The sequence below is a fragment of the Vombatus ursinus genome, unplaced genomic scaffold (genome assembly GCF_900497805.2).
Source record: "Vombatus ursinus unplaced genomic scaffold, bare-nosed wombat genome assembly UNPS02014772.1, whole genome shotgun sequence".
In the NCBI taxonomy this organism is placed as follows: Eukaryota; Metazoa; Chordata; class Mammalia; order Diprotodontia; family Vombatidae; genus Vombatus; species Vombatus ursinus.
In genome coordinates this window covers 21906387-21933440 of record NW_020954550.1, presented here as the reverse complement: position 1 = coordinate 21933440, position 27054 = coordinate 21906387, and the positions used below count along the sequence as shown (strand labels likewise).

The 27054-nt window shown below is 38.7% G+C and overlaps 2 protein-coding genes across 2 annotated transcripts in view; one reads left to right on the top strand and one right to left on the bottom strand.

Annotated features, from left to right (window-relative positions):
* DHX29 (DExH-box helicase 29) overlaps positions 1–13640 on the bottom strand; it is a 57160-nt gene extending 43520 nt beyond the window's left edge. The window contains exons 1-4 of the mRNA XM_027863564.1: positions 13379–13640; positions 4504–4577; positions 2640–2753; positions 463–592 (exon numbers count right to left, since the gene is read on the bottom strand). Coding sequence (XP_027719365.1) covers positions 463–592; positions 2640–2753; positions 4504–4577; positions 13379–13559 — 499 coding nt within the window. The 5' untranslated portion in view covers positions 13560–13640. The remainder of the gene's footprint in view (positions 1–462; positions 593–2639; positions 2754–4503; positions 4578–13378) is intronic.
* A 216-nt stretch (positions 13641–13856) lies between these two features.
* MTREX (Mtr4 exosome RNA helicase) overlaps positions 13857–27054 on the top strand; it is an 85776-nt gene continuing 72578 nt past the window's right edge. Inside the window, exons 1-5 of the mRNA XM_027863423.1 lie at positions 13857–14089; positions 20632–20769; positions 21710–21776; positions 26128–26190; positions 26925–27037. Of these exons, the coding sequence (XP_027719224.1) occupies positions 13983–14089; positions 20632–20769; positions 21710–21776; positions 26128–26190; positions 26925–27037 (488 nt within the window). The 5' untranslated portion in view covers positions 13857–13982. The remainder of the gene's footprint in view (positions 14090–20631; positions 20770–21709; positions 21777–26127; positions 26191–26924; positions 27038–27054) is intronic.

The following is a 27054-nucleotide window of genomic DNA, read 5'->3' as shown; positions in this document are numbered from 1 at the left end:
ATGCCCCATCAGTTTAAGAAAAAAGATGCTATCGGACACTAGAACTCCCAGTTTCTTTAGGTAATAAATAAAATATTTTATTTCTTTGTATCTCAAGTTTGACCTTTTCTTTATTTTTAAAATATCACTTCCAATACTTGACAACAAAAGATAACAGTATTTTAGAACTCGATATAAGAAAAATAGCATGTGTTTTATTGAAGGATTTTTTAAAAAATCACATATTATTATTATTATTAAAGGATATTTTATTAAAGTATCTAAAAGTAAAATAGTTCATTATTACATCGACTACATAAACAAACAGAGAAAAAGCAGGAAAATTTCTGTCCATAAAAAAAAAAAAAGGATTGCCTTTGAAGGGCATAAGCCATTAAATACCAATGAAAAGTTTGTTATAAATTTCATGTAATAGGCAGAAAATGCTCAAAAGCCATACGTATTCAAAGCCACTTTACTTACCATCTGGAAGATTTAAACAAAGCCAATCCAAGGCAGAATGAAGATCACCTCCATATAAAACAGTATTTGTCATAGCTTCTTCAATGTCCTTCGTTTTAAATGAAAATGCTTGCAGAGCCATGTATAAATCCTACAAAGGAAAAAAAATGAAGAAAAACTCAGATGAGGAAAGAATATTAATTTTTCCTTCATTTTTGTTTTTTATTCACTTCTGCACATCAGAAAAATATTTTTTTTAAAGTTTGTGACAATCAGTGTCATTTGGAACCAAGCTAATGTTCAGACTCCCAAGTTTGGGCTCCTTTTTTTGGAACAATTTTTAGAACAATCACCCTTTCAGCCAATTCTTCATCCTTTGTGACTTTTCTGTAGTCTTTGACATTGCTGATCATCTTCTCCTCCCTGATACATCATTTTCTCCAGGTTTGCATGACACTACTCTCTCTTGGTTCTCCTGTCAGATAACTTCCCAGTTGTGAATTTGTGAATTGTGAAATATTCCTCAAGGCTCTGTCCTAGGCCCTCTTCTCATCTCCCTATATGCTATTTTTCTTGGTAATTTCATCAACTCCCATGGATTCAATTATCATCTCTAGGCTGACGATTTACTGATCCTACTTATCCAGCCCCAACCTCTCTCCTAACCTTCAAGTCTCACATCAACTGCCTAATGGGACTTCTGTCCCATAGACATCTTAAACTTAACATGTCCAAAATGGAACTTATTATCTTCCCCCCCAAACCTCTCTTCCTCTTCTTCTTCTTTTTTTTTTAGCCAGGCAATTGGGGTTAAGTGACTTGCCCAGGGTCACACAGCTAATAAGTGCCAAATGTCTCGTCTGAGGCCAGATTTGAACTCAGGTCCTCCTGACTCCAGGGCCAGTGCTCTACCCACTGTGCCACCTAGCTGCCCCTTCTCCTTCTAAACTTCCCTATTATTATCAATGGTCCTACCATTCTCTCAGTTACCCAGGCTTATGACCCAGATGTGGTATTATACTTGACTCCTCACTGTCACATACCCTGCCCTAATCCAATCTGTCAATTCTACCACCATAACATTTCTCACATATACCCCCTTCTCTCTTCTAACATTGCTACCACACTGGTAAAGGTCCTCATCACCTCATGCCTGGACAAGTGCAAAAGCCTGCTGGGTAGTCTTCCTGCTTCGAATCTCTCCCAACCACAGTCTATCCTCCACTCAGCTATCAAACTGATCTTACTGAAGTATAAGTCTGCCCATTCACAGCCCATTCAGTAAACTCTAGTGGTTTCCTATGTCCTTCAGGGTTAAATATAAAACCCTGCTTAGTGTTCAAAGTCCTTCACAACCTGGCTTCTTCCTACCTTTCCAGTCTTTTTACATCTTAGTTGCCCACTCCTTACCCCAGATCCCTTATGAACTCTGGGTGATCCTGTGACAACGGCCTCTCTGCCATTCCTTGCATAAGATATTCTGTCTCCTGACTCCAGGCATTTTTACTAGCTGTCCCTCATGCCTGGAATACTCTCTCTTCTCATCTCTGCCTCCAGGCTTCCCTGACTTTCTTCAAGTCTCAGCTAAAATCCTCCCTTATGCAAGAAGCCTCTCCCAATCCCCCTTCTTGCTAGAGCCTTCCCTTTGTTTATTACCTCTAACTTATCCTCTATGCACCTTCTTTGTATCTCCCCAGACTGAGAGCTCCTTGAGAAGATGGAAGGTTTTCTTGCCTTTCTTTGTAGCCTCAGAGTTCAGTATAGTACCTGATGCAGAGCTGGTTGACTGACTCCCTAGGGATTTTGATGAATTTTTACAAGCAGCCCCAGATTTATGTAATTATTTCTGTATATGTCCCCTCCCATGAATTAGAATGTAAACTCATGGAAAAAAAAGTTGAGTGACATATATACCTTTGTATCCACAGTGCCTATTAGTGTCTTTGCTGAATGAATATGACCATGAAATACCAAGAGTCTAGAAATGTCATTCTGTTCTCACATGCAGTTAGATTTCCCTCTTTAAAAACTGTTATTAATTTTTACAAAGGGTTTAAATAATTTTTATAGTTTTACTATGAAAATTTCATGGACCAAATTAAGTAGGACAACAGATTAAAAGTTCAAAAAAAAAAAAAACCCAACAGCAACACTACAACGATCTACAGAAAGATAAACACCAAAAGTTTTATAGATACCTGTAATTTTTTGGCAGTAAGTCTCCCAGAAATCATTCCTTTATCATTATTTTGCTTTTTATGTTCATTGATTATTCCAATAATTCTCTGCTCCAGTTTACTGTTAATTACCACCTGTTACAGAAACGGGTGCATGAAAAACAAACTAAATCAATTCAGATCACATAGTAGACTTCCTTTCACCACAAAACACAGATTTGCACATAAAAAACAAAACAGTTACTAATGTAGTCAACTATGTGTGTGACAGTACTCTTTAACTGAAAAGTAACACCATATAGAAAGAGGGGTAGAATCACATGATAAAAATGATGGCAATATGATCTAAAATATGGTAGGAAAATCCTCTCATCCTAACAACAACAAAACAGCACCTTTCAGGGCTTTAAACCATACAAACTGGCCCTGGGACATGACTTGAAAGAAATGAAGCAGAAATAAAAAAGAAATCAGGCCATAGTCAATTATTTTAATAAAATTTAAAGTCATCTGGTTTCCAAAATCTTCACTCATTCCAATACCATTTACCATGCTGCTCTCACTTCCCATCAGCAGCTTCCCACATTATAAGTCTGGTAGAACAAAGGTACTAAAGTTCTTTCTAAGATTCCCCCAAGCACAAAGCAACAGAAGCGAGATGATGACAGGGTCAGTTAAGGTGACTGGGTTGGAATTGGAAAACATAAGTCTGAGTCAGCCCTGCCACTTACTGGCCCCTGTTCTTTCTTAAATTTCAGTTTTCTCATGTGTTACAGGGGGATAACAACACTTGCATTATCCAACCCACCACTCTGCCATGAGGAAAGCATGTCAAAACAATGAAGCACAGTGTAAACTGAGGAAAAGAACAGCTGCTAATATTCATTTTAGTCTACTACTTACCATTAGTCCCCCTGCCCCAATTTGTTATAGTTAATGAATTATTATTTAGTGTTGCTTTTCTACCAGAGTTCTTAATTCCTTACATCTCTATCATGGCTTTGTAACATTCCACTTATTTCACATTTCAAATATTATTTAATTTAACTCTCATAACAATCTTATTATGCAGGGTAAGGTATTAATACAATTTTATAAATAAGTAAACTAAGGCTCAACTTCACAAAGCTAATAATCAGAGTAACTAGACCTAGAACCACCCAAGTCCTAAGTTGTTCAGTTCTGGGCTTTTCCCACTAGACCACTAGTTCAATAAATTTGCCTTAGATGTCAAAGACATAACTGAAATTGAGAAATCAGATAAATTTTTCATCCTTTCAGGAAAGAAAACATAACAACAACAACAAAAAACCCTAAGGCAATACAGGCTGCTATAGGGCACTGGCTCTTAATCATAGGTTGAGATCCAAATTAAGGTCACCAATGGCCTATAGAAGGCTCTCTGAGGATCCTGAGGAAAGGCTTAAAGAGGGAGCTGAGCGCATGGGGTCAGGGAATGCCCTGGGTCATATATATAAGACATGGGAAAGTACTCCTTTCAAGGATTCAAGAATGTTTTCCTCCTGGTAGTATCTCCCTTAGCATAGATAACTCCTTTAATATGCAATAAATGACTTCATGATGTGCTACAGACAAAACCATCTCAGTAATTAGTATTTAATGGGCTGGAGATGAGGATTTGGGTCAGCACTTGAAAACTCTCCGCCTTTGTAGGATTCTCCAGAGTTTGTATACTACATTGGTATACACACATTGAAAATCCAGTGTCACTTTAATGCCACAGTCAAGAACTGATATAGGAAAGTTTAAACAATACAAATAATTAAAACAGTATATTAATGTATTTCGCTAATGAGTTTTGGAAGGGAAAGTTATTAAAAATGGCTCAAATTTTCATTTAAAATACTAAAAATTTGCTACTCACTTTCAAAATAGATTTATCCAGATTTGAAGGTGCACCAGAATCAGTTGCTGAATTAAAACTGTAAATTTTTGGACCTGTACATAACAAATGACATAAAAAAAGATTAATATTTTTGAAAGTATTTTATTTAATTTTTCCAAAGGAGATTGATAAATGCCAAACATTTCTGTTTGGTAAATAACCTAAAGCAATTTCAATTTCTAATCTGAGAGCTGATCAAGGTAACATTATATGAATTAGCATTTTGCTAGCAATTAATAACAAGTTCTCCTTTGAAATATCCTGAATCAGCATACTCAATCTTGTTCACACCTTAATGAGAATTACTTTAGTCAGAATTCTGTCCCCCTAAGACTCAGATAAGAGTTTAGTGGTGACAGGGAAAGAAGCAAAAGGCAAAGGTTAAAGGCCAGGGAGTTGGGTCTTCATTTGGTTCACTGTCCACGGAGCCAGGAGGTAGGAGGAGTTCACCACCTTATCTCATTTCTGCCTTCTTCGGCTAGGGCAATTCACTACCAATCCACTAACAATGAGGCCAGAGAAGGGTATGTGTCTGGAAAATGCAGAAAAATTAGAATCCTGGAATCATAAAAGGCCTAAATTAATCTACCCTCAACATACTCTGCAAAATGGGAAAGATCAAGGGGAAACATTTTACTTCCTTCTGTAGAGATACACTCAAAGGTTAGACCAGTGGCTCATTATGATTTTAAGGGATCACAGATTTCACTTCCCTCAATTAACATTTTGATCTGAAAACAACAGCTAATAATGGAATCCTAATAAATCTGCCCCCAGTCCCAATATTTTAAATATGAGCTCCACTAAACAGCAGTTATGTCCTGATTTAACCACAGAATCTGACTTCAACGACACCTCAGGTCCCCAGACTCAATACAGCCACTGCCATCAGATCCAATTCACAAATTTGAACAGGTGTGTTCTTGTGCTCAACCACAATCACACCACCCACTTAGCCCAAGACAGGATCACAATACCTAACTATCCACCTTGACTAGACAGGACCACAATAGCTAGCCAATCAGAGGGCAACATGACCAGGATGTTTGACCACAGAACCACAGAAAGGACCCCTCCCATTACTTAATCCCTTGACAAACCCCTCCTGCCTTTTTAATATTCATAATTTCTGATGTGTAATTGCATCTTTACCCTATAAAAATCCATCTTGCTTTCTCTGAAATTGCTGATTCCTCTTGGAACTTAGTCTGCTTCATGAGAAAAATCAATCTCGATAAATGTCTATATTTAGATTAGAGGTGGTCTGACTCTGAATTTTTCGAGACGCTACCACCACAACATATTATGAAACTGCAATAGCTAATATCATTTAATTTTCAAAGAATATTTTGATCAGAAAACACTAGCTAATATTATTTAAACTTAATTTTCAAAGTACTTGGCCCTTAGACCATATTCAGTAAAAGCCTCTTTGAACAGAGTTTAATTTTATTTCTGGGAACTCCTTTGGATCTATGTCTTAAGTGATACACAAGGACTCAGAAGCATGTTTAATAGTTTAAATACTATAATGGTCATAATCTAATGAGGCACTCTCTTTAAATATAATGAGTACAACATCTGAGCTAAACTCTGACTCTACTATGTTTTGTCACATACAGAGATTCTGTTAGAAAAGTGGCTTCAGCCATCTGCTTCAGCAGATTAAAGTCAGGGAAAATTTCTTAACTTCTTACAGTTCTCTACCAACTATACCCATAATATTAATTTTATTATTTATAACAGGTAAGCACAAAGTCTATTGGTTTCTATGTCCAATCACCCTATCCTATCACCCAAATGAAGACTTCAGGAAGCCTCTCCAAATTCTACACAGATGTTTTCCAGTCCTCCAAATCCTAACCAAACCAAGCAAGAATACTTGCTCTGGATTCCATAACCTCTGGTATTATTTTTTTTCACAAAGTTGCTTTCCAAAGGATAGCATAAAAAAAGTGTATATGACTGGTAACCATATTACCCCATTCAAATGATATGTATGACACCTCTACGTAGATTATATGTTTCCACAATGACCTTTCTACTGAGCATCAGACCTTTTATCTCCAACTCTTTACTCGACAACTCCATCTTGAAATCCATTAGCAACTCAAATTCAACACATCTAAAAACAAGCCCATTATCTTTTCCTCCTAAATCTGACAGTCTTACCTTTCTATTTCTGTCTGTAGCGATGTTTACCTGGTCTCCCATATTCCTGACTTTGTGGTATTCGGCCTCATTTACTTACCCTCACCTCTCATATCCAACCAGTTACCAGGTCCTGTCTTGACAACATAAACAAAACCCTCCCTCTCCTCCTCTTATTCCTCCTGTAACTATCCTAGAACAAGCCCTCTACACCTCATCAATATCCTCCATTTCAGGTTTTCCCACTTCTTCTGCTCCCTTTCATGCTGCTGTCAGGATAATCTTTTTGCATAGATCTAGTTAAACCACTCTCCTGCCAAAAGATCTTCAGTGGTTCCCCACAGACTAATGAGTAAAGTTTGAAATCCTCTACTTGGCCTCAGGGACCTACACAACCTGGCATCATGATCTTTCTGATCTTTTTTCATATTACTATTCTTGGGTCAAAGTGGGCAACTCTCTGCCATCCTGAAAACATGCTGTGCTGTCTAGTCACCATGCCTTTGCCCAGGCTGCGCTCTCTGCCTGCAGAAAGGACATGTTCTCCCTCTCTTTCTTCATTTGTTGAATTCCTATCCATCCTTTAAAGCCCAACTCACAGACTGCCTTCTCCAAGAAAGCTTCCTTGATCCCCCTTGGCCCTCCCCTAAGACCTCACAAAGCACTTTGTTTTGTAACTCTCCAGTGCACTTACCATGTAATATTGTATATTTTGTCTATTAGTGCTGATATCGCATTTTCACCTTAGATTGTAAGTTCCTTAAGAGTAAAGGTCCTATCTTATCTAAAGTTTTTTTATCTTCTGCAGTAGCCAGCACAGTGCTCCATACAAAGCAGGCAATAATAATTTAAAATACATACAGCCTTTAGAAAACTTATGTATATATATACAATATATAAAGGCATATCCTATATGGTTGATTAGTGGTCATTTATGCATGACATTGTGCACCAAGCTCTTGGTCAGGAACTTAAACCCCTATTATAGCAAAATCTATGAGAAAATCAGAATCAATTTAAATCACTTCAAATTACATCACCTTTTCCAGAAATAAAACCTTCCATACATTTAAGAGGTATCTTTATTACACTTATTAGAGTTGAACAAGCAATATTTAAAGTAGTAAAAAGTGGAAACTGCTTCTATTTGCATTATTTATTCACTGATTGAACAATCATTTATTAAATGTCTACTAGATACAATGCAAAGATATAAGCGCGCCAGGTGAGAAAAAGAATCCTTGTCTCAAAGAGCTTATAATTTTGTAGGCAGAGATAAAATGTTTATTTTGGTACAGACTTTTATGTGGGGAACTCCCTAAGGTAGAAGGAAACTCCTACCAAAGCAGATCAGAAACTCCTTTTAACTTATAGTCTAACGTTTCTCTGGGGCACTGAAAAATATAAATACAAACTAGAATATAAGTACTTAAGGAAAATATAAATTACTGTGCGAAGGAATCACTTCCAGAGGTGACACTTGAGCTTCAAGGATGTTAACAGGCAGAGCTGGCCAGAACAAAGGTGTGGAGGAAAGAAAATAATAAGTGCCTGTGGGAAGAGGGACAGATAAGTGAGTCTGGTTTGAGAATAGAGTTTATTCCAGGAAGCTCTATGGGATAAAACTGGAAAGGTAGGGTCATGTTCAATAGGGAAGGCTTCTATCATTAGACTAAGGAGTTTTTATTTAGTAACCAATGGACAAATAGTAAAGGTTTATTAACAGTGGACTGGTAATGTTAAATTCATATAGCAGGAAGATCAATCTAGTAGCAGTCTGTAGGATTCAATTCAATACTCATTTACTGAGGTCCTGAAGATACAATGACAAAACAAAAACAAAAACAAACCCTAAGACTTATCAACAAGAAGTTGACATGAAGCTTGTGATACTGTATCCCATCAATATTGACATTCTTACTATAAACAATGGCAAAGAAAAACTCAGCTAAAGGAAGCTCAAAGTTTCTTGGAGAAGTTAGTAGAGTTGGTTTCACCATGAGTCTAAAGAAACAACTTATGGAACTCCAGGTTACTTCAATTTGCAATGCTCGTATGGGCATAAACAAAGCTTTAAGCATGAAGATAATTTCAGCCTACAAAACAACATGTATTAAAAAGTTAAAAAGAGAAATTTGTATAATCATTTTGGAAAGCAATTTGGAATTATGCTAATAAAGCAACTAAAATATCTATACCTTTTAACCCAGAGATTCCACTATTAGGCTTATTTCCCCTCAAGGAAGTCATTTGATAAGAAGAAATTCCACTATACACCAAAATATTTATATCAGCATTTTTCAAGGTAGTAATGGGAAACAAAGTAGACGCTCATCAATTGGAGAATGACTGAACAACTTGTGGTAAAAAGATGTAACAGAATATTACTGTGTTAGAAAACACATACAATAACTATAAAACTATAATAATGTAACAGAAAGAACTACCACAAAACAAGAAAAACCAAATGCTGCAGAAGTACAAAGAATAGGCATGGCCCCAAAGAAGAGACAAGAAAAGACACCTTCACCTCACTCTTCTCCAAAGCTGGGGGTGGGGGAGTGGGGTGAGAGAGGGGGTCCATAAGTCTGTCATAGTGCATATATTTTCAGGCTTTTGGGAAGTATTGATTGGTTTTGCTGATTTTCTTTTTCTTCTTTTTTTCTATTAACGAAATCAAAAATGTTGGGTACTAGGAGAAATTCTGGAGATGTAAAAAAAAAGCAATAAAAATTTATTTTTGAAAATGGAGGGGGAAGTACAGAAATTCTATGAAAGACTTGGCAAGAAGCAGTAGAATATAGTGGATGAACTAGTCAACATTTATTAACTCCGATATTGGGCTGAGAACTCACTATTCAACAAAAACTGCAGGGAAAATAACTAGGTAGAGTCCAAAATCTCATGCCACATAACATGGTTAAGTTCCAAATGAATACCTGACTTGGATATAAAGGATAACATCATAAACAAATTAGAGGAATAAAAAAAGAAATTGCCTTTCAGAATTATGGGTAGGGAACAAGTTCATGTATACTTTACTCTCCTGCATTTATTCTGTGCTCTCATGACACTAGCCTCTTCCTCAGGACACTCCATTTCCCAATTCAGCATTTTCACTCAGACCTGTTTCTCTATGCCTGGAACACTCCCCCCTACCCCCATCTCCACCTCCCAGCTTCCGTGACTTCCTTCAAATCTCAGCTAAAGTGGAACATTCTGCAAGAAGCCTTTCCCAGTCCTCTGTAATCTTAGTGCCTTCCCTCTGAGCCTACCTTCAAATTCTCTTGTATCTATGTTATTTGTACATAGTGGTTTAAATATTGTCTCTCTCATTAGACTGTGAGCTCCTTGATAGCAGGGACTGGGTTTTTTGCTCCCTTCTTTTCTTTGTATCCTTTGCACTTAGCACAATTCCTGGCATATAGTAGATGCTTAATAAAGGCTAGCTGACTGACCCAAGGATGCATAAGACAGTCATGAAATCATAGATTTAGAGCTAGTTACTGAACGTTGTCATAACAATTTAAAATGGGAGATCCAATATATGTAAATTATCCTAATATAAGGCAGTATGTGTGATAGTATAGAGGTGAGTTGTAGGAGCCGGTTGGGGTAATCGAGAAACCCTGAAAGAAGATGGTTACATCTAAATTATATCTTGAAGGATAGGTAGGATTCTGATAAGCAGAGAGGGTAATGGAGTGCATTTCTAACAGCTTGAAGAAAGGTACAGAGGCAGTAAAATACAATGTATGTTTGGGAAACACTAAATAATTTTGTCTCCTTCAAGTGTAGGATTTGCACTGTAGGAGGTAAGTATGGGCCAGACTATGGAGAATCTTGCATGCAGACTAAGGAATTTAGAATAAACTGTTGGCAATGGGGAGCCAGGGGTGATGAGGTCAAAGTTTGTGCTGAATGAATGGAAGGAGAGACTATATATATAGTTAGAGAAACTAGTTAAGAAGACTAGTGTTTTCATCAATGAGAAATGTAGCAGTGGGAATAGAATAGGAATGTATATAGATGACATTACAAAGACCATACAACACTTGGTGACTAATTGTATCGGGAGGGAGCAAATGTCAGATGATTCCAAAAAACCAGGCCATGGTGGTTCTAAGAGTGGTAGTAAAATGAGATGTAATAATTTAAGAGGAAAAAAGATGGTTTGAGGGTTGAAAGAATAAGAATTTGATCTAGAGATGCTAAATTTAAGGTATCTATATTTGAAGGTCAAAAAGAAGAAAAGGAGCCATGGTAGATATAAGTATAGCCAGAAAAGTAAGAGGAGAACTAGCATAATGCACAAAAATCAAGAAAGGATTCCATCTCAATAAAGAGGTAAGGATCAATAGTGTCAAGTACAGCAGAGAGGTCAAGAAGGAAGAAAGCAGGTATCACCAATAAACAATATGGTAAAGTTTTCTTTAGCCAGATAACAAGCTTCTGTATATGTGATACTGTTGTTAAATTAAATAAGTAGCAAGACATTGTCACAATAAGCAAAGACATAAGAGATGTACAATGCCTTGCAAGAGATACTCAATAAAGGCATGTTCCTGCAGTAGCAAAGCTCAACAGGGTCTTATGATCAACCCCACCCTCACTTCCCATTTGTACTGATTAGGAAATTACAGAAAAATTAAGTAACTTGTTAAAGAACACATAGTTAGTGACAGAGCTAGAACCCAAGTTTTCTAATTCCTAGAGTCTAGTATTCATTTAATTATAGCATACTGCCTGCCTTTGATGAATGAGCTACATTCAACCTCTACACACAGATTAAAAAAAAAAAAGAACCCAGAAAAGTTCAGAAATGTGAGCAATACGTACCAACATCTAGATATCGTAAAATTTTAAATTCCCTGCAAGAATTTGCTTGAGAACTTTTCCCAAGTCTCCAGATAATTCTTTTTGCAGTTGTCAACATCAATGTTGTCTTCTCTTCAGAAGGCAATTTCTTAGTGCATTGATTTTGGTATGCTGACTAAAATTATGCTATGCACATGTTAAATATTTTTTGTAGTAAAATACTGAGGTAATACATAATGCCTCTTAAATTTTAAGGCAGAATAACATTTTTAAAAGCAATACAAAGAAAAGGAAAACACAACAAAGCAGATATATGAGGGCACCAAGATATAAAATGCTTAGAATTGTAGGCAGAATAAAATTGCTAAGAATTGTCAGTTCTCAGAATTTGATTTTTGGAACCTAAATTTAACTTATGCAAGGTTACAATACCTGTTGTGTTTTATAAAAGTCCATCTTTTCTTATTGTCTTAAAATCTGTTTTTCTGATAGTAGATGTTTTAATACCCAAGTTAGTAAACTAAAATTCCACTTTTGCCTCTACTAACTTTTGATGAATGGCAGACAAGAAAATAGTATCAGAATCTCTACAGGGGTCTTTCTAAATGTTCAAAAAAAAGAAAACGGCAACCAAAATAAAATATATCACAACTATTCTATCCTTGAAAGCAACAGTGAACTGGTAATGTTCATTTTCTTTCTTTTCTTTTTTTTTTTTCAAGGCAATTAAGTGATTTGCCCAGGGTCACACAGCTAATAAGTGTCTGAAGCCCTATTTGAACTCAGGTGTTCAGACTCCAGGGCAGATGCCACCTAAGCTGTCCCATAAGGTTCATTTTCAACAAGGTTGAGGTACATCCAATCCGAGTTAGAACGCTGCACAACCCTGGTAGAGAGAGCAGAAGGAGCAAAGGATTTGGAATCAGAGAAGCCTATACACAAGCATTTATTAAACATCTACTACTTTTTCAGGCACTGAGCCAGCTAGGTATAAAAGCACAAACAACAAAAGATCCCTAAATGGCAAGAAATTTGAGCTTATGTTCTAATGGAATGAGAAAAACCTACCTCTGCCACTTACTGTGTGACACAGGGCAAGTCTCTCTGGACCTCCCTCCAACTTGATGAGACTGCACTAGGTGGTCTTTGAGGTTCCTTCCAGCTCTAAATCTAGGATCCCACAACTAAATGTCCCTAAGGTTCCCTTTGAGCTCTAAATCTACAACTCTTGGAGAAACAGGTCATACACACACTAAAGGAGTGGGAAGAACAATTATCAAGCAGGTGACAGTAAAGGTGTCAACAGCAGCTGTCATTTCTTGAATATGCAGAACAGGAACAACCCACTGGGCCGAAAAGTGAATTGTGTGTCCCTGAAGCCCAATCCTTGATAACATAAACCTATTTCAACGTCCCAGAAAGGTGGTTCAATTTAGCTTTAAATGCGGTTGGGTATGTGTGAGTTGACTTTTTTTTGGGTGGGGGGAATAGTAATTAGAAGGCAGTAGCAGGGGAAGGGCTACAGTACCCTTATAACAACTATGTCAGCCACGGACTCCAAAGAACCCCAGTCCTCGTGCCTTCTATCTACTCTGTATGTAATTAGTACGTGCATAGTTGTCTATGCCTGTGTCTACGTAAGCTTGTGGAGACTGACTCTCCTCTCCTTTTTGTGTATCCAGACGCTGAGCAGTCTGGCTTATGGTGTCCATAAGCACCTAATAAATGCTTGTGGACAGTAATCTTGGGTCAAGCAAGCATAGGAAGCCTAGTCAGTGCAAGGCGGAGCCTCGGGAGCCGAGGGGGGCGCGGGAGCGTGTCCCGCGGGGCGGGGAGGGGCGGCGCGGGGGCAGGGCAGGGCAGGGAGGTCCGCGGCGGCGGGTACCTTGCCTGACGCGCGGCTCCTTGGCGGAGGCGGTGGCGGGGAGCGGCCTGGGCACCGGCTTCTTGCCCGGCGCCTCTCCCGCTGCCCCGGACTCGGCGGCGGCTTTGGCCCTCGCGGCCGACACGGCAGCCCGCACCGCGCCGGCGCCCGGCGCCTTGTGCTTCTTGTTCTTCCCTCCCATGCTGCAGCTCCCACCGGGTCCGGAGACCGAGAGGCGGGGAGAGAGAGGCGCGGGCCTGGACACGCGCGATGGCTTCGCTCCGCCGGGCGCAGATTCTCCCAGGCCGCAGGCGCAGCGCCGCCGCGGCACCGCCGCCCTCATCCGGGACTTCCCTGGAGCCGCGGCGAGGTGCTGCCTCGGGATTGGTCCTGACCGCGGCAGTCCCGCCCCTCTCTCCGCCCTCACCGCGTGCTACGTGTTCTCCCTCTTTCCTCTCCCGGCTGGAAAGACTGTAAAAGATACAAGAGAAAAAAAATCCAAGTGGCCGCGTGAACTCGAGCTTTCTTGTTCCCTCCTGGACACCGTGGGCCGGGATCGAACGCTCCCTCCGCCTAACTGCGAGGCATTGTGGGTAGGAGTAATTTGGCTGGACCGCTCGGAAACATGGCGGACGCGTTCGGGGACGAGCTCTTCAGCGTGTTCGAAGACGAATCGCCGAGCCCCGGGGCTAAGAAAGGGAAAGGGGCGGCAGAGGCCGCGGGCAAGGCCAAGTAAGGAGAGGGCCCGGAGCCGTTCGGGCAGAGACACAGAAGGGGAGCAGGAGACAGGCTAGCGCTTTGTGCAGAGGGAGTCGGGGCCTCCGGCGTCGGGGAAAGCGCAGGCCGCGCTGGGGGAGAAAGGCCACGAGAGCAGTCCGGGGTCAGAGGAGGAGGGACGGGCGGTCCGGGAGCTTTGCTCCGGAACACTTCTCTGGGGCCGGGCTCTAGGGGAGACAGCAGGCGAGTGACGGGGGCTGGGTGTGTGACAGGCGCCCCGAGAGCAGGCGAGGTGATGCGAGGGGGGAAGGCCCCTGCGTGGAGAGGCGGCATTTCAGCGGAAGAAGAGCCTTCCAGGGTTGGGGAACGGCCGATGCAAAGGCACGGAGGGGACGGGAGACCGAGGGTCACTGCATGTGTGGTCGAGTACAGGGAGAGGGGGCAGAGTGTAAGAAAGTCTGGAAAGGTGGTGACAGGCGAGGTTGTGAAGAGCTTTAAATGCTGTTTATGAGCACCACTTGTTTTGTTTTGTTATTGTAAATTTAGGAAGTAAATTTAGGGAGTTGAGTTGCAGAGACAAAGGACAGATGTCAAAAGGGGAAGAAAAATAAGCTGCGGTTATGGTAAGGGAAATTTTTAAAAAGAAAGAAAGAAAACTACAGGATCAAGCTTCGAGCCTTGTAATGACACACCTGTCAGTGTGACCTGATTTTCCGACTTTACTCGTACCTTGAATGGAGAGTATGAGAATTCTGTTTTTTAAGTCAACCAGCAACAGTTAAAAGGGGCCCAGCTAGGTGCCCTCGTGGATGGGGTAGTGGACTGGGAGTCAGGAAGGCCTAATCCTGCTTCAGTCATTAACTGGTCGTGTGTCCCTGGACCAGCCACTTAATCTCTCAGCCTCAGTGTCCTCATTTGTGAAATTGACATAATAATGGTACCTATCTTCCAGGGTTGTTGTGAAGATCAAGTAATGATAGGAATAATGATAACTAGTGTTTATATATTGCTTTAAGATGCTAAGTCTTCTATCTCATTTTATTCTCACAGTAACTCTGGGAGATAGGTGCTGTTGTTATTTCTGTTTTAAGTTGTGACTTGCCAACAGTCATGTGGCTAATGTGTCTGATTTTAATTCAGGCCTTCTTGACTCCATGCCCTATGTAATGCACCACCAAATAACATGTAAAGTTTTGCAAACCTTAATAACAATATATCAATTCTAGCCATGATCCTTCCTGTACCACTTTTTTTAACCACCTGTGTGATGTTGTTCAAGTCACTGTTAAGTGACTGTTAAGTGACAGCTGTGCAGTACTGTGAAAGTCACAAAAATTTGGATTCAAAGGAATTGTATTGAAAGACCAGTTCTCTTACTACTGGAACTGTCTATTAGGAGTCCTTTCTAGGTATTCACTTCCAAATTTCCAAAACAAGGGGATTTGACTAGATGCTTTCTTAGGAGTCCTTTTAGCTTTAAATCACAGGATCCTATGAATAAGCATGAATCAATGGGCCTCTCCTTAAGGAACTTAGAATCTTAAATTTAAAAAAAAAATTATTAATGATCATATCATCACAGATTTGGGAGATGAATGAACAACAAAAGTCATCTAGTCTAAAACCCTTGTTTTATAGATAAGATTAAGTGATTTGCTTAAACTCACACAGGTATTAAGGGGACCTAGATAACTCATATAATAATAGAGTTTGTGAATTGCCTTGTTCACAATAATTCAGTGAACTAGGTAGTGCAATAATATTTTCTCCATTTTCAGATTAGGAAGCTGAGTATCAGAGAGACTTTCTCACTATCACGTGGAGTGGGACTGACTTTGTGAATTTAAGATATGCTTTTCCCCCCATACCTTGATTAGTATGATACCATACATTTAGACAATATATGTGAACAGTGAATACTCAAGTTCAGAAATAACGAACTTTCCCCTTAAGTGCTCAGGGAATGCTGTTCAGTGGAATGTGCTTCTGGCAGAGGGAGTGAATGTTATTACTAAAGGTAAAGAAAGTGGGAAAATTCTGGACATCTCCAGGGGACAGTGAGTAGTACAATTTGATTGGAGCAGAGGATGTTCATTTTAGCCAATTAGAAGAGGTTCTTTAGCTAGACAGGGTTTTGGACATTATCCTTTAGGAAAGGGGGAAACATTGAAGAGTTTTCAATAGGGAAAAAGTGGTAGTTTAGGAAGATTAATCAAATGACATTGTATTGAATGAGTTGGAAACTGAATTGTCTTTCTCTCTAAACCTATCCTTCTGTCTTCTTTTTTCTATTGAGGTCACTATTGTACTTTAAGTCAACCAGGTTTTTAACTGGCTAGTCATCCTTAACCCTTCATTCTTACTTGGGCTTCCTCTCGCCCTGTCCATGCAGTGACTAAGTCTTGTTGATTCTGTCTCCTCAAAATCTCTTGCATCTGTTTTATTTACTCTGCTAATAAACAAAGACCCTAGTGTAGGTACTCGTTTTCTCTTGTCCTGCTTATCTCTGGAGGCTCTTTCTTGGTCTCCTTGTTCTTGTTCTTTCCACTCTTTAGTCCATTCTCCACACACCTGCCAAATGGTTAGTCCTAAAACACAGGGCTGCCTTGTTATTCCTTAAGAAGCTTCAGTGGCTCCCTACTGCCTTTAGGAGTTCTTCACCTGGGGTCTGTGAATGTCTTTTTTTTTTTTTTTTTTAATTTTTTTGATACATGTATTTTGATAGAACTGGTTTCCTTTGTAATCCTATTCATTTTATTTTATGCATGCAAAAACATTATTTTGAAAAGGGCTTGCTGAAGGCTTTACCAGGCTGCCAAAGGGGTCTGTGGTACAAAAAAGTTTTAGAGCCCTTATTTTGGGATAAAGTACAAATTCCTCTGGCATTTAAAGCCCTTTACAGTCTGGCTCTAGCTTATCTTCCCAGGTTGATCACAAATTATTTTTCCCATGCATTCTGTGATCCGACCAGGATGGCCTACTACGTGTTCCTTGGATTTGACATTCCATCTCCCATGTCTGTGACAGCCTGCCCACCATGGCTTCAGTGCTCTCCTTCTTCACCTCTGCCTCCTGAAACCCTGAACTCTCTTCAAGGCTCAGCTCAAGGGCCACCTTCTTCACGAGGCCTGTCTTGATTACTCCAGTTGATGTTTGTAGACATCAATAACTTTTATTTATTTTTAGATGTCCTGTATCTTCTTGGCTGTGAATATATTGTACACTTCTAACTATATGTTGTATACTTTACATAATGCATAAACTCCTTGAGGGCAAGGATTTTGGTATTTGAATCTCCAGTGTCTAGCTTACAGTCTGGCAGATAGTAGGTATTTAATAAATGCTTGTTGATAGATGAAGGGAGACCAATTAGGTGATAGTTGTAGTAGTATTGTGGAGAGTCTCTTTTATATGCCCCTTTCTCTCTTCTCATATTCCCACCACCAACCTTGGTAAAGGCCTTAAAAATCACCACACTCCTGGACTATTGAAATATTCTGCAGGTAGGTCTCTCTGACTCAAGTATTTCCCACTTCAATCTATTCAACCTTCAAATTGATTTTCCTAAAGCATCTGTCTGATCATGTCACCCTCTTATTCAGTAAACTCCACAGTTCCCTATTGCTTCCAGATTTAAATATAAAATGCTATTTTGGTTTTAAAGCTCTTTATAAACTAGTCCCTTTCTACCTTTCCAGTCTTCTCATACCCCAAGTATTCTGCAATCCAATGACATTGGCCTTATTGCTGTTCCTTACACACAATACTCCCATCTCCCAATGCTTGAGCGTTTTTGCTGGCTGTCCCACATGCCTGGAATTCTCTCCCTCCTCATTTTTGCGTCCTAGCTTCCCTGAATTCCTTCAAGTCTTCAGCTAAAATCCCATCTTCTGCAGGAAGCTTTTTCTAGTACTCCTTATTCTTAGTGACTTTCCTTTAATACTATCCCCAGTTTATTTTGTATATATCAATTTATAGTAAATGCATATTAACTTGACTTATTTGGAACAGATTTCTGAAGACATTGGACTAGCCCCCTATAAAGATTGAGAAGTATAGTGGACCCAATTGGCATAGTTCTGTGCCTTTCTCTTACAAATTATGCAGACTCAAAGGAGAAATAAACTAGTGTATGGTGGTGGTGATTCAGATTTATAAAATGGTATAGAAGTTTATAGTAGAAGATGAAGACAAAAAAGGGAGTCTAGGGCAGCATTGAAGTTGGTTCCCAATTGATCCAGGCTGGGCAAGAAATTAAGTATGGTTAGAAGGAATCTAATGAATATGAAGAAAGTGAGATGGTTCACTCAACCTGAGGTCCTGGGCAAAGAACAAGTTTTATGGGTATAAAATGTTAGGAGAATTGAGAAGTGAGGGGGTTTTAGAGAGTACCAGATTTGAATATGGGTGTACTCTTATCATTTGGTAGCTGGAGTGGAGCAGTGGATTTGAGGAACTGATGTCCAGGGTATCAAATGGGCCATTTTCATGAATATTGAATTCATAGTAGGTGGTTATTAGAATTTAACAGAAAACTGAGAGCCAAGTGCTTAAATTATTATGGAAAGTAAAAGTAGGTCTTATAGAAGCATATGCAATATTGAGGATATGGAGTAGGTATTATAAGCTGTTGTTATAGACTTCAGACTAGATGTGGAATAATAGTCTATCAATAAGCATTTATTGGGGGCTGCTAGATGGAGTGCCAAGTCTGGAGTCAGCAAGATTAATCTTTTTGAAATCAAATCTGGCCTCAGACATTTACTAGCTGTGTGACCCTGGGCAAGTCACTAACTTTGCCTCAGTTTCCTCATCTGTAAAATGAGCTGGAGAAGGAAATTGAAAACTACTACAGTATGTTTGCCAAGAAAATCCCAAATGGGGTCACGAAGAGTCAGGCATAACTAAAAAACAACTGAACAACAAGGCATTTATTTATTACCTATCATGTATAAGTTATTATTCTAGGTTCTGGGGATACAAGCCAAAAGTGACACAATCCCTTCCACTGAGGACCTTCCAGTCTATCCAGGGGACACAGCATGTTCACGTAAAGGTGTATATATGCAAAGATGAAGCGGGATTGGGGAGGGGAACTTGAAGCTAGAGGATCCAGGAAAGACTTCATGTAAGAGGTGGTACTGGACTGAAAACTAGGGATTGAGTGACTGTGGTAAGGTAAGGGAGTTCATTCCAAGCATGAGGAATATTTCAGAGGCACAGAGCTAGGATATGGAGTGTCCTGTATGAAGACAATTAAGAAGGTCTATTTGTCTAGATTGTAGTGTGTATAAAAAAAACTTTTTATAGTGTTGTATAAGTTGTATAAGTGTGTATAGATTGTAGTGTGTATAAAAGTAGATTGTGGTCAGGATGTGAATATCTAATTCCCCACCCAAAGCCGGGGGGGCAGTTGCGGGCTGGGGTGGGGAAGTTTGTTTGATCCTAGAAGTAATAAGGAGCAATAGAGATTTAGTAGACATGATAAGAAAGAGAGAGGGAGAAAAAAGAAGGGAAAGAATCAGGGAGAAATAAAGAGAGAAAGTTTGATGTGATGATCAAGTCTAATAAGGTTTTTTTTAAAAGGATGGAAGAGACTTGGTTATATTTGTAGCCTTAGGAAAGGGCCAATAGAAAGGGGAGAGTTTGAAAATTAGATTGAGGGAAGGGGTGATTAAGAGAGCAGTCTGCTATAGAATATAGGATAGAGTCAAGGTTTTGTGTGGAAGGATTGGTCTTGGTGAGAAGACCTACTTCAGAAAACTGGAATAAAGGAAGAGAAAATGGGAAATGTTGGTTTTGAGGTAGGGGATCAGGTTATGAGGTGAAAAAAGGGAAGAAGAACAAAGTCACAATGAATGGACTTAGTTTTCTTGGTAAAACATTAGTTTAGGTCTTTAGCTATGAAGGTGGAAGAAAGGCATGATACTGGAAGTTTAAGGAGATGGAGAAGATTTGGAATAGTCTGTGTGGGAAATAGGATAGAGTTAGAGTAGAGTAGGGTTACCCTGTTTCAGTGAGGAACCCCATTGAGATTAGATAACAATGTATAGTAGACCAGTCAGCACAGTTGTGACTTTCTCTAGCTGCCCATGAGTGGGAAGGGAGGAGAGAGATGGTGAGCATGATCTGGAGTTGGGTGGTGGCAAGTCATGAAGTTGCAGTTGTAAAGAGGCGGTAGTGGTAAAGGATTTGAAAGGACAAGGTAGTGTAGCCTTGAACTGGGTAACTAGAAGGTTAAGATTGAAGAAGGAGGACAAGTGATACTAGAGTAGGAAGTGATCCAAGAACCCAGGTAAGTGTGATCAGAGGAGGGATTTGAAGTCACAGGAAGAAGGAATATATTCAGGCGTAAGTATTGGAAATGATGAAATGCTGGAAAGTAGCTGTAATGATAGATAAAATTTTTCATTTTTACGTAAATTTCATAAATGTCTTAATTTGTTAATATTGCTGTAGCTGAATTTTTCTAGAAGTAGCATACATTTTATTTGGAATTTTGAAAGTTTATGAACTTTTTAAAAATGAAAACTTTTATGAAAAACTTTACTTTTCAGAAAACGGACAGATGATAAACCACAGTCAGGGTCTGCCAATGTTGGGAAGAATAAAAGAGATTTAGAATTGGAAGGTACAGATGAACCTATATTTGGAAAGAAGCCCAGAATAGAAAATACATTAGCAGAAGATGTAAGGTAAGATTCGCTTTATTGTAAATTTCAAGCACTCTTTGTTACTTTGTGTCACTTTGGCGTAAGGTTTAAAGATTTTTTTTGAAACTAGGTATAAAGTAATTTGTGGCTTATAGAACCAAACACTTGTATAATTGCATGAAATAAAAGGTATTATTTGTGCACAACAACGTGGTAAAGCAAAACCTTCAGAAGCAAGATTTTCATTTTTTCCGCCTTATACACTTGGATTTTTAAAAAAAAATGTTCTTTAGTGTACTCTTCTTAGATTAGCTAGCACCTTGCTAAAAGCATTGAGCAACTATAGCTGTCACCACTGACAACTAGAATCTGAACAAAGAGAATATTTTTTGTTTGCTTTTAACAGTGTTGTGCAGTCAAAGAATTTAAGGAATAACGTCCAACTTGGGAGCAAAATAATTTAGGTAACTTCTGAGACAAGGTAGCCATTAGTGATAAGCTAAGATAGGCAATTGCCAGAAATAATACTGTAGAAGAAATTCTATTTATTTTTGGTGTGAAGAATACAACTGTGTCTATTACAAATTACCTTGTGTCTTTTTTTTTTTTTGGCCTGAACCAATGATTTCATTGGTGTAGGCAACTCCTGATGACGCATGTCCCTGTACCACAAGTGTTCTGCACTTAGACATTTATAGATTTTCTGCCTTATGTACTAAGAAGATAAGTGCCCAGGGTCACACAGCTAATATGTGTCAGAGACAAAATTTGAACCCAAGTTGCACAAGTTAACCCTCTTTCTACTACATCATGCTACTGTGTTTTCTGATAGTTAAAATTTTATAAATTGAAAGTTCTTCCGAAGTAGAATCATGATATTTTAAACTACTTTTCCCTCAGAAATTATGTATTGTGTGTAGGAGTATGTATGCCAAATTTTTGGGGGGTGGAAATAATCTTAACTTTTTTTTTTTTATTTTAGTCTGGTAGATCTCATGCCCAGAGTCAAGGTAGAAGCAGTGGAAACTGTTGAAGGCTGTACACATGAGGTAAGTATAAATAATGAGTACAGTGACTTTAGACTGGGCATTTTCTATGAGTAATTAGGTTAGTAGGCAGTAAACAGCTTAGTTATCAGTGCAGCTTGGAAAGGCTAAGCAGTATCTGTGTTGCATTGTCATTTTATGTATAATGAGATCATAGATTTAGAGTAGGAAGGAACCTTAGAGGTCATTTTGTCAAATTTTACAGATGCTATAAGAAAAGTAAAATAACTAGCTCTTCAAAACTAGTACTGTTTTTACTATAACATGTTGCTTCTTATATTCCACTTTTGACGCATGTCCTAAAGTTTAGAGGTCTAGAATTCATAAATCCCAGTTTCGCTACCACATGACTGTCTTTGATAGTCTGTAGTCTCCCTGCAGGACAAAAGCTTTTAATCTCTTTCTTTCAAGGTGGTCAGTGAAACCTATGAGAATAATATTTTCAGTACATTGAATGAAATACATAGGATTTGAAAGGAACTTTTGCTGTAGCAAGAGCAGGTGAGAGAGGCAATTAAATGATACCTTACTAAGACATTTAAGAACTATTCAGAGCAACACCTAATGAACAAAAATGACTTATAGTTCAAATGGGAGTCTGACCTATTAAAACACTTCTCATGTTTCAAAGTACAAAGGTCCTCAGAAACATAAAATAGAATCTATATTCTATAAGCCTTCATTAGGTCTAGTCTGTTTGAGCTCCTCTTTAGATCTATTTTCTTTTTTATATAATCTTGACTTATAGAATGTGCCTTAGCTTGGTTGAAATTATGTTCATTAGGAACTTGGAATTTCTTCTGCAAATTGTGCCTTTTACATCCTTACAGAAGGATGCCTACTTTCTTTTCTACACGCAAACTTAACCATAATACAAAGCATGGATGCTCTGCTTCTTCCTCTCCCACCTAACTTTTTGTTTCAGTCATTGTGATAAAGCCAAGGCCAGATGCGATTCTAGCTCCTAAAAAATCTTTATAGAGTTGTAGAATATGAGATTTGGAAAATCTCAGAAATCATATTGTTCTACCTTTACCTGAGGCATGAATCATCTCTATGAAAAGCTTCTGGTGCTCTTGTGACTGGGGACTCACTACTTTGCTGTAATCTTTTTCCATATATCCCTCAGACTGGAATTGCTTTAAGCTAAGTCCTGGAGAAATTTCTGTTGTCCTTTCTTAATGCCTTTCCTCATCTCTGGTAGCATTATCATACTATGTTTAGTTATCTAATCCCCTAAAACTTACAATCACTGGGATGATAATGATAATAATAGCTAGCCTTTATATAGTACTCCAATGTTTGTAAAGTAGTTTACAAATATTTTTTCATTAATCTTCAGAACAGCCCTGGGAGGTGCTATTACTATTGTCCCCATTTTGTAGATGAGGACACTGAGATAGGCAGAGATTAAATGATTTGCCTAGGGACACAACAATGTCTAGGACCAGATTTGAACTTATTCTGACTCCAGGTCCGTCATTTCCTCAAGAGTGCCATTGGCAGGTCTAAGCAGTATCTCAGTGAGGAGACCAAAAGAACCTAGACACTGTCATAGCCAGCAAACAGTTGATATCTTTGCAAATCAATGAACATTAAGCACCAACTATGTGTAAGGCACTGTGCTTAAGCACTGGGCAATAAGAAAGAAGCTTACAGTCTAAAGGGGAAATAACATACAAAAAAAAAATAGAGGGTGAAGAAAAAGTAGTACCCCTTGCAGAGGGCATGGTGGAACAGTCAGTCATAGAGGTCCTAAAGTAGTACAGAATTGAGATGTGTGAGCTGGGCTGTCTCCTGAATGGAGGTTTGAAGTTCAAGGTTCTGCCCTTCAATCAGAGAGGCAGAAGGTAGTGATGATGAGGAGTCCCAAGGCTGATGAGATTTTACAGGATGGTAAGGTTATATCCCAATAATAAACTTCCTGGGGTCTGGTGGAGAAACCAGTCAAAGAAGTCCCAAAGTAGTGCAGCCAGGTGAGAAATTGCTTAAGTGGAACACAGAAGAAACAAGGGCAACATTAGTTTATAATACAAAATCATTTGGAAAAACGAAAGGTAATGAACAGTGAAGTTCTCCAAAAGGGTTAGTGAATGACCAAACTGAACTATATCATTCCAAGGGATTTATAGCTCAAACTGTCAGGAGGACAAGAAATAGAAAATAGAATGGATTTTTCAAAACTTCCAAAATGTTTTCATCTTTGATAATGAATAAAACCAGCCTCTACAACTTAACTACCAGTGACTTTAGACAAGCCACACATTATCTCTGGGCCTTAGATTCCCAGAGGGAATCCATCCCCTCTTAGATTCACTTAAGAGGGGTATTAGTTCTAAGCAAGATTTTCAAAAATATTTATACAGACCAAATACTTGACAATTACTAGTTGTGTGACCCTGGGCAAGTCACTTAACCCCAATTGCCAAACAAAACAAAACAAAACAAAAATATTTATGGTTCTTTTTGAGGTGGCAAAGAAATCTGAGGGGGTGCCCATGAATTGGAGAATGGCTGAATAAATTGTGGTTGATGAATGTGGTGGAATACTCTTGTTCTATGGGAAATGATAAAAGGGATGGTTTCAGGAAGACCTGCAAGGACTGATAGGGAATGAAGTGAGCAGATCCAAGAGAACAGTTTCTACAATAACACTGTTGTAAAAATAAAAACAACTTTGAAAGAATTAGGAGCACTAATCAATGTAATGATCGGCTACAATTTCAGAGAACTCATGATGAAACATGTTGCCCATCTCCTGATAAAAAGAAAGACTGAGTACAGAATAATATCCTTTTAAAAAAAGAAAAAGAAACGTTCACCTGTTCATTTTCTTTTTTTGTCCTCATTTGAGGGAGAAAAGACAGAGTTTTGCTGATTTAAAGATGCAGGTCAAGCACCACCTTCTATTAGGGGTTTTTGGTGCCCTTCCTCAAGCTGTTAGTGCCACTTAAATACTTGTTAATTAATCATCCATTCTTCAGTTGTCTTTCATTTTCCTTGGAGAGTTTCATTCACTTTTGAGGTTATAGTTATTAGATTTATGCTCTCCATTTAATTCTTTTGTAATGATTTCTCTTTACCCATTTTCTTCTCTTTTACGTAATCACTTGATCTCTGAAATTAATTTTGCTTATATGAATTTGTTTCCAGTTCTCACAACTCTCATATGGCTTGCCTCTACCCTGTTCTATCTCTAGTCTCTTTAGTTTACTTTCTTATTTTCCCTTTTATTTTGTTGTTACTTTTTCTTAGCCTTTCCAGCACAGATTAGCATAGATTCTGAATACTCCCTGCCTCCTCCTCTACCTATTTCCTTCTCCTCCCTCCCCCCATTATAGGTTTTTGAGTAATATAGGTCTTCATTGACATTTTCTGAGAAGTATCAATTTACTTTTGACTTCTTCCTTATTCATTTTCCATCAAAAGGGAGTGTGATATATGTAAGAAATAACTCATTCGGACTCAGGAGGGATGAAGTTCAGAGCCCAGTTTATTACATAGTTGCAACCACGGGTGTCCTATGGACTAGGACACATTGTACCAAGACAGGAGTTCGCTATTTATCTCTAATCCTGGCCGCAAAGTCCCTCCTCTGTTTCCTCATTGGCCGAGTTCTCCAGAGCATACAACTTTCTGGTACGCCTATTACACATCTACTCCTTGACACGTCCTCCCTCCTTCTTCATATATCCCATATTCAGAAAATGGCATCTTAGCCCCTCCTGGAGGTGGAGAAGCTAATATTTATAAGCCAGGCACTCTAAGCTAAGCTTAACCTTTGTCCTAATTACTAACTTTTAATAGCAAAGCAAGATAAGACCAGCTTTATCTTATTTTACCTAATTACTTTTAGCAGTTGTTTTAATTCTGTGAAATCTGTTGTTCTACTTAACTAACTTCTATCAGCAAAACAAGATAAGACCATCTGTATCCTTTTGTATCCTGTTTTACTTAGTTACTTTTCTAGCTGTTTGCTCCAAATTTGTGGAAGGAATTTTAATACCTAAGAATCCATTTTAGAACTGGAAGTGTCGTAGGAGGTTATCTAGTCCAGTCCTTTCATTTTATAAATGAGGAAACTAACATCTTTTGGTTAAGTGACTGGTGCAAGGCTATATATATAGGTAATAAGTGCCAGAAAGGAGATTTGAACCCAAGTCTTCTGACCCCAGAGCCAGTGCTTTCTCTACAGTACTGTGCTACAAATGAAAAGTAACCTTATCTCCAATTTCTTTTAATCACATCACATTTAATTTCCACCGCATTTTGGAGATGGCTCTCTGAGAAAGCTAAGAAATAAATCTGGAAGTAATAGGTCATTTTTATATTTTTTCTTTCTAATTTTCATTAGGTTGCATTACCTGCAGATGAAGAGTATGTTCCACTGAGACCACGAGATGGAAAAGCTGCCAAGGTCTGTAATTTTCTTTCAGTAATTCACTATTTTTTATATTGTATGTGAGCTAAAAATATTAATAATTGTATTCATAGAAGATGCCCCTTTATTAGTCTATATATTTTAATACTTTAAGGCTATTATTTCATTTCCTTGGTTTCTACCTCTGTCTTGCATCATAACCCCTCTGCATTTCATTAGTATTTGGCCATTACTGTGGCTAAAAAAATCCATCACTTCAGGCATTTAGGTGGTGCAGTGGATAGAGCACCGACCCTGAAGTCAGGAGGACCTGAGTTCAAATGCGGCCTCAGACCAAACACTTGACACTTACTAGTAGTGTGACCCTGGGCAAGTCACTTAACCCCAATTGCCTTAAAAAAAAAATCCATCACCTTGTGACCAACCTGGTGATGAGCTTCTCGTATTAGAGGATCATCTTTGAATTGGATTAGGCAATCTCCAGGTCCCAACTGCACAGTATCAGATTACAACTTGGTGAAGGTTATGATATTGAGAATTTTTTTAAGTCTTTTTCCTTAACATAAAAAACTAAGACATTGAGACCAAATTTTAGCGCTTCTTGATCAAAAATCTTTTTTTTAAAAATCCCTTCCTCTGTCTTTGGCAATAGGATCATGTATCTGTTACAAACAGGTCATCTGTGGATGCTTTTCTGAACATTGTTCTTAATCCTTCATGTTCTTTTGTCATTCTCCTAAAGATTTTGTTGGATTTTATTTATTTTGCAGGAATATCCATTCATTCTTGATGCCTTTCAGAGAGAAGCCATTCAGTGTGTAGATAACAACCAGTCAGTTTTAGTTTCTGCACATACATCAGCTGGAAAAACTGTATGTGCTGAGTAAGTAACTTCATTTT